This window comes from Coregonus lavaretus (genome assembly GCF_964263955.1).
Source record: "Coregonus lavaretus genome assembly, chromosome: 39".
Lineage (NCBI taxonomy): Eukaryota > Metazoa > Chordata > Actinopteri > Salmoniformes > Salmonidae > Coregonus > Coregonus lavaretus.
In genome coordinates, this window is record NC_140026.1 from 14,623,716 (window position 1) to 14,637,686 (window position 13,971).

Sequence of the window (13,971 nt, forward strand, 5' to 3'; positions counted from 1 at the left end):
GGGTATTGTGTGTTGTTTGATGAGAAATAAAATCAATTTAATCAATTTTTGAATAAGGCTGTAACTTAACAAAATGTGGAAAAAGCTGTCTGAACACTTTCCGAATCCACTGCATGTACTTGTATACTCTTGGTATCAACATCAGTTGTGTGCCTTAGACATCTTTGGTTCCACCACATGCAGCAGTTACAGTTCTCCTGATGATAAAGCAAGACAATTTTATGTCAGTCTTACTTTCACTATCATTCACAGAAACATGAAGTGTAACACCTGATAGTTTAGTATGGGTCAGGGGTTTACCTGGGTGGGTAGGACTTACACCTTCTACTCTATACTGTGTAAATAAATGATTAAAGTTCAAGAACTGATAAAACCTATGATCTTGTAAGTGATAAGATACTGTGTTAATCTAGATGGAGCTGTGTTTCTAATTGTCATTGGCGTGAGCAAGGAAGAAAGAAAGTAACTGACTGACACCACATAGACATCCTGCTGAAAACCACATAGTGTGTAGGAGGCCAGCAGGCCTGTCCACAGCGTAGAGATGGCTTCATCTTGAGCTTACAGCAGACCAAAGTGTTCAGATACCTGTGAACATCTCACTGAGTGTATGATGCGTGGGTGGGTTTAGCATGGTAACAGTAGGTAGTCTCTGCAGAAGCCCTCTGGACAAACATTCATAAAGACATTCTTACTCAAGTAGTATTTTACTGGGTGACTTTCACTTTTACTCAAGTATGACAATTGGGTACTTTTTCCACCACTGTTGTCTGATAAGCATGTACATTAACAAGCATACATTACATATACAGTACATGCCCTTGGGATCAAACTTAGTTGTGTGCCTTAGACTTGGCCCCACCCCATGCAACAGTTACAGTTCTCCTAATGACCTATAGGAGGACTGTTATACATAGAACAGAACTTGATATGTACCAGGGGGATCAGGGGTGGAGCATCATGAGTGTATATGGGGGAATAACGTACACTACATGATGAAACAATCTATTTTATGTAAGTCTCATTACCTATCATTCACAGAATCATGCTCTAACTGAAGTGTAACACCTGATAGTTTAGTAGGGGTCAGGGGTGTACCTGGGTGGATAGGGCTCTTAGCTGTAGCCTAGTATACATTGATACAACTTCTACTTTAAACTCTGTAAATCAATTATCGTAGTTCAAGAATGAACATGAACATGCTTGGAAACTGGCCCATATGATAAGATAGAGGCTATATAGCATGCAGTATGTCAGTGGACTGTGTTTCTAATTGTCATGGTCGTGATCAACAATGTAAGCATGAGAGAAAACACACTGACACCACGTAGACATCCTGCTGAAACTACATAGTGAGTGAAAGGCCAACCAGGCCTATCCAAAGCAAAGAGATGGCCTTGTCTTGAGCTCACAGCAGACCAAAGTGCTCAGGTATCTGTGAACAGCTCACTGAGTGCATGATGCGTGGGTGGGTTTAGCATGGTAACAGTAGGTAGTCTCTGCAGAAGCCCTCTGGACAAACATTCATACAGGGATACTATATGTACAGAACACTAGAGATGGAATACGTCTATTTTAGTCCCTATCAGTTGTTTAAATTCTGCATATATTTATTAATGCAAAAAGAAGGCACATTCTGTACACAGGGATTTCAGGAGAGCAGTTCAATCAATTAACACATACAGCACAAGCAAGGATGATGATGCTCAATTGAATTAGAAGACGCAGGCTAATATTTTTCTAATGCAATACGAGCAACTAAGCAATCTCAATAAATCATCATTTGCAATGTATAGCGATGATACAGTATCTCCTACTTTACTCAATAACCCATCTCTAGTCTATTGACACTGGCCTTAGCTTGATCTATTTCCTGATGAGGTAGATGATGATGAAGATGATCAGGTAGCAGAGGAGAACTCCAGTTCTGATGATGGAGAGAAGGTCCAGCATTCTCATCTGTGGATCAACGTCACAATCTGAAATAATAAAATGTATCTTTCTATGACGTAGACTGATCAGGTGAAAGCTATGATCCGTTATTGATGTCACTTGTTAAATCCACTTCAATCAGGGTAGATGAAGGTGAGGAGACACGTTAAAGAAGGATTCTTAAGCCTTGACACAATTGAGACATGGATTGTGTGATTCAGAGGATGAATGGGCAAGACAATAGATTGAAGTGCCTTTGAATGTTGTATGGTAGTAGGTGCCAGGCCCACCGGTTTGTGTCAAGAATTGCAACGCTGCTGGGTTTTTCATGTTCAACAGTTTGCTGTGTGTATCAAGAATGGTCCACCACCCAAAGGACATCCAGCCAACTTGTCACAACTGTGGGAAGCATTGGAGTCAACAGCATCCCTGTGGAAAGCTTTCAACACCTTGTAGAGTCCATACACAGACGAATTGAGGCTGTTTGAGGGCAAAAGGGGGGTTGCAACTCAATATTAGGAAGTTGTTCCTAATGTTTGGTATACTCAGTGTTTACCGTGTCATTCCACTATATTGCTATGCCCAGTAGTCAATATCGCAAATCAGTAACTGCTCGTCGAACATCTCATTCCAAAATCATGGGTATTAATATGGAGTTGGTCACCCCTTTGCTGCTATAACTGCTTCCACTCTTTTGGGAAGGCTTTCCAATAGATGTTGTAAAGTTGCAGTGGGGACTTGCTTCCATTCAGCCACAAGAGCATTAGTGAGGTTGGGCACTGATTTTGGGCAATTAAGCCTGACTCGCAGTCGGCGATCCAATTTATCCCAAAGGTGTTCGATAGGGTTGAGGTCATGGCTCTGTACAGGCCAGTCAAGTTCTTCCACTCCAATCTCGACAAACCATTTCTGTATGGACCTCGCGTTGTGCACAGGGGCATTGCCATGCTGAAAAAGGAAAGGGCCTTCCCCAAACTGTTGCCACAAAGTTGGAAGCACAGGATCATCTAGAATGTCATTGTGTGATGTGTTTGTAAGATTTCTCTTCACTAGAACTAAGGGGCCTAGCCTGAACCATGAATAACAGCCCAAGACCATAATTCCTCCTTCACCAAACATTACAGTTGGCACTATGAATTGGGGCAGGTAGTGTTTTTCTGGCATCCGCCAAACCCAGATTCATCTGTCTGACTGCTGTATAGTGAAGTGTGATTAATCACTCCAGAGAACACTGCTCTAGAGTCCAATGGCGGTGAGCTTTGCACCACTCCAGCCGACACTTGGCATTGCGCATGGTGATCTTAGGCTTGTGTGCGGCTGCTCGGAAATGGAAACCAAACAGTTCTTGTGCTGACGTCGGGTGCTGACATTGCTTCAAGAGGCAGTTTGGAACTCGTTAGGGAGTTCCAAACTGCAACCGAGGACAGAAGATTTTGCAACCGAGGACAGAAGATTTTGACACGCTGTGCGCTTCAGCACTCGGTGGTCCCGTTCTGTGAGCTTGTGTGGCCTACCACTTCTCGGCTAAGCCGTTGTTGCTCCTAGATTTTTCCACTTCACAATACCAGCACTTACAGGTGACCGGGGCAGCTCTAGCAGTGCAGAAATTTGACGAACTGACTTGTTAGAAAGGTGCCACGTTGAAAGATACTGAGCTCTACATAAAGGCCATTCTACTGCCAATGTTTGTCTATGGAGATTGCATGGCTGTGTGCTCGATATTATACACCTGTCAGCAACGGGTATTGCTGAAATAGCCGAATCCACTAATTTGAAGGGGTGTCCACATACCTTTGTATATATAGTGTATGTACAAGGGTGAACATCAGTGGGGTAAACACCTACACAATGAAACAAGTACATGTCAGTCTTCCATTCCTTGTATATAATTTACAGAAACATTCACTAAGTGTATCACCTGAGAGTACATGCCTGAAGTGACACACTATACCTATCTAGTCTGTTTTACTCTCTGGTTAGTGCGGTTCTAAATGAAATTAATCTGTCAGAAGGAGGATCCTCCTCTATTGGTCTCCTTCTCACAGAGCATCCTGCAGTAGTCTTTGTGCTTCACAAGTCATGTCTGTTTGAGAATGTACTGAAAGTTCTCCCATGACATCATCACAAAATGGCCCCTCACCACTGGACCACAAGTTAGAATAGATGGTGCTGTATCACACATGAGATGCCTAACTCAGAGGGTTCAAATAGGGTACATTAGCAGTCATTTGTGGTTTGTAACTGATTTCAGATAACTAAATATATATTTGAGTCAGTTTAATTTATAACTGTTTTGCTGTGGCTGTAAGATGTCAGGGGCAACATGAACAACAAGTAAAGATAGTGAGAACAACAGTGACACCACATAGACATCCTGCTGAAAACCACATAGAGACACAGAGAGCAGGTAGGAGGGTGCTGTGTGCACAAAGCCAGCAAGCCCACCTGACCAAAGCGTAGATACGACATCATCTTGGGCTTACAGAAGACTGCAGAGTACCTGTCAACTTGTTCACTGTGTGGGGTTGGGTGTGAGTGACATGCTATCAACACCACTAGAAGAGGTCAACACATTACAGAGGAGAGATGATATGAATAAATAGGTTGTCTCCTATACTTTTTCAACTACTCCCTGGAACTCAATTTTAAAACACTACATTGAAACACACGAGTCGTTGTCTTCGTCATAGAGATAACCCTTCTTCAAGTTTTATTTTGAGTGATTGTGTGGCTCATCCTGGTAACTAAGCTACACTTATAATAACTTAGTTGATGTTAGTAGTAATGATCCAGTGATGATGACTACCTAGCCTGTTTGATTGATGTGACGCAATGATTCTGAAATGGATTTATAACATGATACTGATGTTTAATATGCATGTAATAAATGTATATATTACCTTGTTATAAATTCTTAACAGCCACACAGTGTTTTTGTTGGGCCTTTGTTTCTCTCGTTAACACAGGTGAGAGTGTTGACATGGACAAGTCTGGAGATCACTCTGTCATGCTGATTGAGTTAGAATAACAGACTGGAAGCTTTAAAAGGAGGGTGGCGCTTGAAATCATTGTTCTTCCTCTGTTAACCATGGTTACCTGCAAGGAAACACGTGCCGTCATCATTGCTTTGCACAAAAAGGGCTTCACAGGCAAGGATATTGCTACTAGTAAGCTTGCACCTAAATCAACAATTTATCATATCATCAAGAACTTCAAGGAGAGAGGTTCAATTGTTGTGAAGAAGGCTTCAGGGCACCCAAGTAAGTCCAGCAAGCGCCAGGACCGTCTCCTAAAGTTGATTCAGCTGCGTGATCGGGGCACCACCAGTGCAGAGCTTGCTCAGGAATGGCAGCAGGCAGGAATGAGTGCATCTGCACGCACAGTGAGGCAAAGACTTTTGGAGGATGGCCTGGTGTCAAGAAGGGCAGCGAGGAAGCCACTTCTCTCCAGGAAAAAGATCAGGGACAGACTGATATTCTGCAAAAGGTACAGGGATTGGACTGCTGAGGACTGGGGCAAAATCATTTTCTCTGATGAATCCCCTTTCCGATTGTTTGGGGCATCCAGAAAAAAGCTTATTCGGAGAAGACAAGGTGAGCGCTACCATCAGTCCTGTGTCATGCCAACAGTAAAGCATCCTGAGACAATTCATGTGTGGGGTTGCTTCTCAGCCAAGGGTTTGGGCTCACTCACTATTTTGCCTAAGAACACAGCCATGAATAAAGAATGATACCAACTCATCCTCCGAGAGCAACTTCTTCCAACCATCCAAGAACAGTTTGGTGACGAACAATGCCTTTTCCAGCATGATGGAGGTCCTTGCCATAAGGCAAAAGTGATAACTAAGTGGCTCGGGGAACAAAAGATCTAAATGTTTGGTCCATGGCCAGGAAACTCCCCAGACCTTAATCCCATTGAGATCTTGTGGTCGATCCTCAAGAGGCGGGTGGACAAACAAAAAACCCACAAATTCTGACAAACTCCAAACATTGATTATGCAAGAATGGGCTGCCATCAGTCAGGATGTGGCCCAGAAGTTAATTGACAGCATGCCAGGGTGGATTGCAGAGGTCTTGAAAAATAAGGGTCAACACTGGAAATATTTACTCTTTGCATAAACGTAATGTAATTGTCAATAAAAGCTTTCGACACTTATGGAATGCTTGTAATTATACTTCAGTATACCATAGTAACATCTGACAAAAATATCTAAAAACACTGAAGCAGCAAACTTTATGAAGACCAATACTTGTGTTATTCTCAAAACTTTTGACCACGACTGTATATTAAACTAGGATGTTTATTTTTACTTCAAGTTTTTCTCATTTTAAGAGTGAGTTGTGCTCTTAGTGACATGGTTGTTTGTGGTTTTGATGCACTGAGGTGTGTGTAGGTAGTGTGTGGTGCGGACTGAAGGTCATTGCTGGGGGTTAGAGATTAGTTTAATATTTTTAGGGCATTCATAACACTACAGAGATGTTGTCAGGATACACCTACAAAAGAGTTTGAGACAAACTAAAACACCAGTCAGTAGATTTGTATTTATATTGCATTATGCGACCCAAAAAAGCTTTGTTACATTGATTATAAGCTTAATATGGTTGTTGCATACTGAATCTTCAGGTGAAATTTAACAACAGAGGAAAATATCAAATAAAAAAATGCCTCTATATGAAAGCAGTTGAATGTTTTATTTGATCTAAAATTCACAACAGTATCAATGTTAAAAGGAGGTTGACAGAGTACAAGTAATTGTACCACACAATGAAAAAGCCATAGTTATACATACAGTGTAGAAAACACAAAAGCAATGCAAGTTATTAAAGAGCAAAAGTTGACGTTTCAGTCCATGTTTTGGAGTCTCACCCCAGAATACACAGTGTTTCTCTCCATGGCACTCCTCTGTCTCCCAGCCTTTACTTTCTTGTGGATGACGTTCAGAGCAGCGTATTGGAGTGTGTCAGCATCTTGATTCCGAGAGGAATAACAAATATAAAACCGAAACATTTTGCATTAGACAAATATATTTATAGTGAAACAACACCTTTAAGTAAATGCCTATTTTCATATTTTGAATGAAGATAAAATACATTGAATCAACAACAGTTGGACCAGTGTTAGGTATGTCTACCTGTGAGAACTGGGGACTGATGAAGTACTTGACTGAGGGTGTGTTCCTGTAGACAAACACATGGTGGGATCATCATCATCATCATCATCATCATACAATGAATTAACCCAGTTTCATGACTAAAACAGGCTGTAAAGTAAAACAATATGTGGAAAAAGTCAAGGGGTCTGAATATTTTCCGAATGCAGTGTATATTGTTCACAATGATACCACTTACCTCTACACAGCAGAGAGGTTTTCTTGGTCATCTTATACAAAACAGAACCAAGGACAATGATGAGGATGACACAAAGAGCCAACACTACACCAAGACAGTACACCAAGAGAACATGGTCCTCCTTACAACCATCTGTAGAAATACAGACAGTGATAGAGGAAATTCAGGACATTTTTTTCAACCAGACATACAATTTATTCACAACAATGTGAAAGTATTTTAGACATTTTCAGAAATGTCAAAAATATAACTTACAGACAATGTCCAGCTTGGTCCAGTTGCCAAATAATATCTCCCCACATGAGGCCACAGCACAGTAGTAAATCCCAGCATCAGAGAGGCTGAGGTTCCTCTTGGGGAGGTTGTAGGCACAGCTCTGTGTAGGAGACCCAGCATCAGGGCTCTTCTCACACTGATCACTCCTGTCTCCACGAGTGTAAATAATTCCTGGATGGGATTCTCCTGAGCCATGTCTGAACCAATAGATTCCCACCTTACATACAGATTCAGTCTGTATTCATCTATGAATCAATTATGCATAAAATGCTTATTCTACCAAAAAGGTGTGCTATTTATCTTCAAAGGGTGTAAAGTCAGAGTTACTGGTTTGTATTGATTAATCGTTTGCGTCAGTTGATGTGACTAGTGGCACATACAGTACCTATAGAAAGTCTACACCAACACTGGATTTCTTCACATTTTATTCTGTTACAAAGTGGGATTCAAATGGATTTAATTGTGATCTTTTTTGTCAACAATCTACTCAAAAAACTAATATCAAAGTGGAAGAATTTCTAATATAGTATTACATGGTGCAAATAAGTGGTAAGAATTGGGCAAGTCATTAAATGTAGGAAATAAAAACATGTTTATTAAAATATCACACAAGAATAAAGGCAGGTTACATAGTTCCATGTTACAACTATTATCATGAGAAGGAAGAGTGCAGACATTTGCTAAATCATTGTAAATACAGTATTTTGTGCTACACTTCTATTTACAAAAGCAAATGTATCCAGTCAGTCAACCTCAGCCACTATTGCTGAGGATTTGAGACTTCTGAAACCATCCTAGTATCAGCTTTCACACTTGCTGGACAATTATGCTCTGCATCTGAATAATTCTACATTTATATTAAGAGAATAGGCCAATGCAGTGACAGTCTCTTCAGCTAGGCCCGACCATTACATTTTACAGCAAATGAGGAATGTACAAAATAGCCAAGTCACACGGACACAGTCAAGCTCAAAGTGGAGGTCAGTAGGGCTAAACTTAAATTTATGCTGATTGGAGGACTGTCACATCCTGTCTTGATGACTCACTCCAGAGTAGATGGTATCTTCCTCTCTCTGTTCTCTCTGTTCTCTCCTCTGTCTCCTGAGATTGGTACTCTTCTTGTCAGTGAACTTCAGGGCAGTGTAGTTCAGGCCATCATCGTCACCGTGGAGCTATGAGGATGAAACACATACTCACTCAATTCAGACTCTGGGTCAAATATAATGCTGTAATATTTAGCTTTAATACTCTTATCCAGTCTCACTCTTGATACAGCAATTCTGCTAACCTGTTGTTCTGACGTGTTGGCATGAGGCTTCCAATACTGGCTCTGCTGAGAAGGGGTCCTCACTAAAAGATCAATGATAAAACATTCAATATACTTGAAACCTTTTCTTGTTTACTAATAAAAAGGCATACTGCTGTGAATGTCATATTTTCTGCTTCAAAATTAAGTAGGCTTGTGAAATGAAAACAATGTCCAGAGAGGAAAGTGGTAAAAGGAGAGCTAGCCTTCACCCTTCTTTATGCTCTATAACTATTATTACTATTACTTTTAGCATGAAGACTTTTACTGTACCTGCACAGTGTTCACATCGTGACCTCTTCATTCTCACACAGAGGATAACGATGACAACCACACTCAGAATCACAGCAGTTGTCAGGCAAGATAGAATGATGAGGAAAATATGATTTCTCTGATCACCCAACAGGTCTGAAACTTAGATTATTTTATATTATTCTTTGTAGCTCAGTGCTTTTGGCATAAAAGTTAGCTATAAAAGTTATATTTGAAATCTACTATCAATTGAAAGTGATAGATTTACATATGATATTTCTTAACATTTGAGAGAACATTAGTGCTGTATTTTGGTTATGCACAGTTTACCTTCGATGTCCAGCTTGGTCCCTTTTCCAAACAGTATCTCCCCACATGAGGCCACAGCACAGTAGTAAGTCCCAGCATCAGAGAGGCTGAGGTTCCTCTTGGGGAGGTTGTAGACACAGCTCTGTGTAGGAGACCCAGCCTCAGGGCTCTTCTCACACTGACCACTCCTGTCTCCAAGGGTATAAATGATTCCTGGATGGGATTCTCCTGAGCCATGTCTGAACCAATATACACTGTGTTCTCCTGCACAGGTCTCAGTGTGTATTGTGCAGTTCAGAGTCACAGAGTCTCCTGGCTGGACTGACTCAGACACAGACTGCTGGAGAACAGACATGCTGTTGGACCCTGAATCTGAAGAGAGTGAGTAAGATCATGGTGTGTACATTCTAGTTTCCTGCTAGATTCATTAATTTAGCATTATATGAACACACTTCAGTATTTAACATTTTTAAAAGGAACTGATGTTACCTTTCACAAATATAACTGTTCCTTCTCCAAATTTGACATCCCTCGCTAACATACTACCACAGTAGTATGTAGCTGAGTCCCCTGACTCTATCTTTGAGATTGTCAGGTTACAGCTGTCAACTCCTCTCTTCACACTCAGATGTTTAGTCTCATTAAAGTCCTTGGTAAAATTGTTGTAATAAAAAGCCTTTGGTAGGCGGTAATATGATGATGCCATGAGAAGAGGCTTCTGTCCAACAGTTTGCTTGAACCAAGAGATACCGATAAATTGAGATCGACAAAAGCAAGTGAGAGATACACTTTGTCCAAGGTGTGTAACCATCACAGGGTCTGGTTGGATTACATCCTTTTTAAGTGCACATCCTGGGAAGCAAACAAACTAACTAAATCAAAGACAAAGGTATAGTACAGAATGATACATTATTATCATTATTCAGACTACATAGTCATTAAAATGGATTAAAAAAGACTATGACAAAAAAAGTAAAAGGATCCACATGAATATTTCTTACTTACCCAAATTGGAGTAAAACAAAAAGATTGTCCAATATATAATAATCATTTTAATGTTCTTTCTGCACTGTATAGTGTGTGGGTCTGACATCGGGGCACCTTTTATATGATGACATTGGGTAATCATTATGAAGTAGGCGGAAACTCTGAACAAAGTGATTTTATTGGCTGTCTGAACAGGCATGAAGCAACTGATAAAAACTACAATCTAACATGTGTCCTGTGGCATACCATAGTTAGAGCAGCCCTTCAAATGATGTAAAGTCAGAGTTACTGGTTTGTATTTTTTCATCATTTGGGTCGGTGGCTGAGACTAGTGGTACATATGTCCTCTTTGACATACACAGGGGGTTTACATTGTATTTCTCACTTCATGTCTGTAGAGGGCAGTTCAAGCTTTCAGGAAGAAGTGAACTCTGGTGAGGTTCGCACCTTTTTGACAAAATAAAGATGTGATTTGATACCTGGTGCTAATAAGTGGTAAGAATTGGGCAAGCCATTAATATGTAGGAATTAAAAACATGTTTATTGAAATATAACACAAGCATAAGGGCAGGTTACAGAGTTCCATGTTACAAATATTATCATCAATAGGACGAGTTCAGACATTTGCAAAATCATAATATACATTTTGTTGTACACTTCTACAAAAACAAATATATACAGTCAGTGAACCTCAGCCACTATTGGTGACGATTTGAGACTTCTGAAACCATCCTAGTATCAGCTTTCACACTTTGGGGAAAATTATGCTCTGCACCTGAGTTATTGTACATGTAGACTACCGGTCAAAAGTTTTAGAACACCTACTCATTCAAGGGTTTTTCTTTATTTTTTACTCTTTTCTACATTGTAGAGTAATAGTGAAGACATCAAAACTATGAAATAACACATATGGAATCATGTAGTAACCAAAGAAGTGTTAAACAAATCAAAATATATTTTATATTTGAGATTCTTCAAATAGCCACCCTTTGCCTTGGTGACAGCTTTGCACACTCTTGGCATTCTCTCAACCAGCTTCTCCTGGAATGATTTTCAAACAGTCTTGAAGGAGTTCCCACAAATGCAGAGCAGTTGTTGGCTGCTTTTCCTTCACTCTGTGGTCCGACTCATCCCAAACCATCTCAATTTGGTAGAGGTGGGGGGATTGTGGAGGCCAGGTCATCTGATGCAGCACTCAATCACTCTCCTTCTTGGTCAAATAGCCCTTACACAGCCTGGAGGTGTGTTGGGTCATTGTCCTGTTGAAAAACAAATGATAGTCCCACTAAGCCCAAACCAGATGGGATGGCGTATTGCTGCAGAATGCTGTGGTAGCCATGCTGGTTAAGTGTGCCTTGAATTCTAAATAAATCACAGACAGTGTCACCAGCAAAGCAAACCCCCACACCATAACACCTCCTCCTCCATGCTTTACGGTGGGAAATACACATGAGGAGATTGGAACCAAAAAATCTCAAATTTGGACTCCATACCAAAGGACAAATTTCCATCGGTCTAATGTCCATTACTTGTGTTTCTTGGCCCAAGCAATTCTCTTATTATTATTGGTGTCCTTTAGTAGTGGTTTCTTTGCAGCAATTTGACCATGAAGGCCTGATTCACACAGTTTATTCTGAACAGTTGATGTTGAGATGTGTCTGTTACTTGAATTCTGTGAAGCATTTATTTGGGCTGCAATTTCTGAGGCTGGTAACTCTAATGAACTTATCCTCTGTAGCAGAGGTGACTCTGGGTCTTCCATTCCTGTGGTGGTCCTCATGAGAGCCAGTTTCATCATAGCGCTTGATGGTTTTTGCGACTGCACTTGAAGAAACTTTCAAAGTTCTTGAAATGTTCCGTATTGACTGACCTTCATGACTTAAAGTAATTATGGACTGTCATTTCTCTTTGCTTATTTGAGCTGTTCTTGACATAATGTGGACATGGTCTTTTACCAAATAGGGCTATCTTCTGTATACCCCCCCTACCTTGTCACAACACAACTGATGGGCTCAAACACATTAAGAAGGAAAGAAATTCCACAAATTAACTTTTAAGAAGGCACACCTGTTAATTGAAATGCATTCCAGGTGACTACCTCATGAAGCTGGTTGAGAGAATGCCAAGAGTGTGCAAAGCTGTCATCAAGGCAAAGGGTGGCTATTTGAATAATCTCAACTATGAAACATATTTTGATTTTTTTAACACTTTTTTTGGTTACTACATGATTCCATGTGTTATTTCATAGTACTGATGTCTTAACTATTATTCTACAATGTAGAAAATATTAAAAATAAAGAAAAACCCTTGAATGAGTACGTGTTCTAAAACTTTCGACCGGTAGTGTATATTAGGCAAAGCTAGGCCCCCGCAATGGCATCCTACAGTAAATGAGAATTGTACAAAATAGCCAGGTCAAAAGGACACAGTCAAGCTCAAAGTGGAGTTCAGAGGAGGGGTTGGGCTTAACTTTGAATGATGCTGATCACAGAAGGCTGCTTAGGGGAAGACGGCTCATAAAAATGGCTGGAATGGAGTGAATGGAATGGTATCCATGTTTTTGATGTGTTCAATAACATTCCATTTATTCCGTTCTAGCCATTGCTATGAGCCCGTTCTCCCTAATTAAGGTGCCACTGACCGCCTGTGATACTGATTGAAGGACTGCCACATCCTGTGTATATGACACATCAGAGTAGATGGTTTCTTCCCCTCTCTGTTCTCTCCTCTGTCTCCTGGGATTGGTACTCTTCTTGTCAGTGAACTTCAGGGCAGAGTAGTTCAGGCCATCATCGTCACTGTGGAGCTATGAGGATGAAACACAGACTCACTCAATTCAAACTCCAGGTCAAATCTAATGCTGTAGTCTTTTGCTTTAATACGCTTATCCAGTCTCACTCTTGATACAGCAATTCTGCTAACCTGTTGGTCAGATGTGTTGGCATGAAGCTTCCCATACTGGCTCTGCTGAGAAGGGGTCCCCACTAATAGATAAAATATAAAAGATTCAAAACACTGGAAACATACTATGTATGTCATATTTTCTGTTTCAAAATGAATTAGGCTTGTGAAATGAAAACAATGTCCAGAGAGGGAAGTGGTAAAAGGAGAGCTAGCCTTCACCCTTCTTTATGATCTATAACTAGTATTACTATTACTATTAGCATGAAGACTTTTACAGTACCTGCACAGTGTTCACATCGTGACCTCTTCATTCTCACAAAGAGGAAAACGTTGACAACCACACTCAGAATCACAGCAGTTGTCAGGCAAGATAGAATGATGACAAAAATAAGCTTAATCTGATCACCCAACAGGTCTGAAACTTAAAAAACAAATATACTTTTAAATGATTTTGTATTATTTATTCTCAAACACTTTTACACATAGACTGGAGTTGTTCGCTTCAAAGTTATATAAAATGACGAAGCTCTACAGTGCATTAGGAAAGTATTCAGACCCCTTCCCTTTTTCCACATTTTGTTACGTTACAGCCTTATTTTAAAATAGATTCAATTATTTTTTTCCCTCATTGATCTTCACACAATACCCCATAATGAC

At 40.3% G+C, this 13,971-nt stretch overlaps 1 protein-coding gene across 1 annotated transcript in view; it reads right to left on the reverse strand.

The window, feature by feature from the left end:
• LOC311112959 (uncharacterized protein) overlaps positions 1 to 10,474 on the reverse strand; it is a gene marked incomplete at both ends in the record, with an annotated part of 27,984 nt that extends 17,510 nt beyond the window's left edge. The window contains 4 exons of the mRNA XM_084156091.1: positions 7,281 to 7,412; positions 9,445 to 9,795; positions 9,913 to 10,275; positions 10,429 to 10,474. Coding sequence (XP_084012217.1) covers positions 7,281 to 7,412; positions 9,445 to 9,795; positions 9,913 to 10,275; positions 10,429 to 10,474 — 892 coding nt within the window. The remainder of the gene's footprint in view (positions 1 to 7,280; positions 7,413 to 9,444; positions 9,796 to 9,912; positions 10,276 to 10,428) is intronic.
• Between the last annotated feature and the right edge of the window lie 3,497 nt (positions 10,475 to 13,971).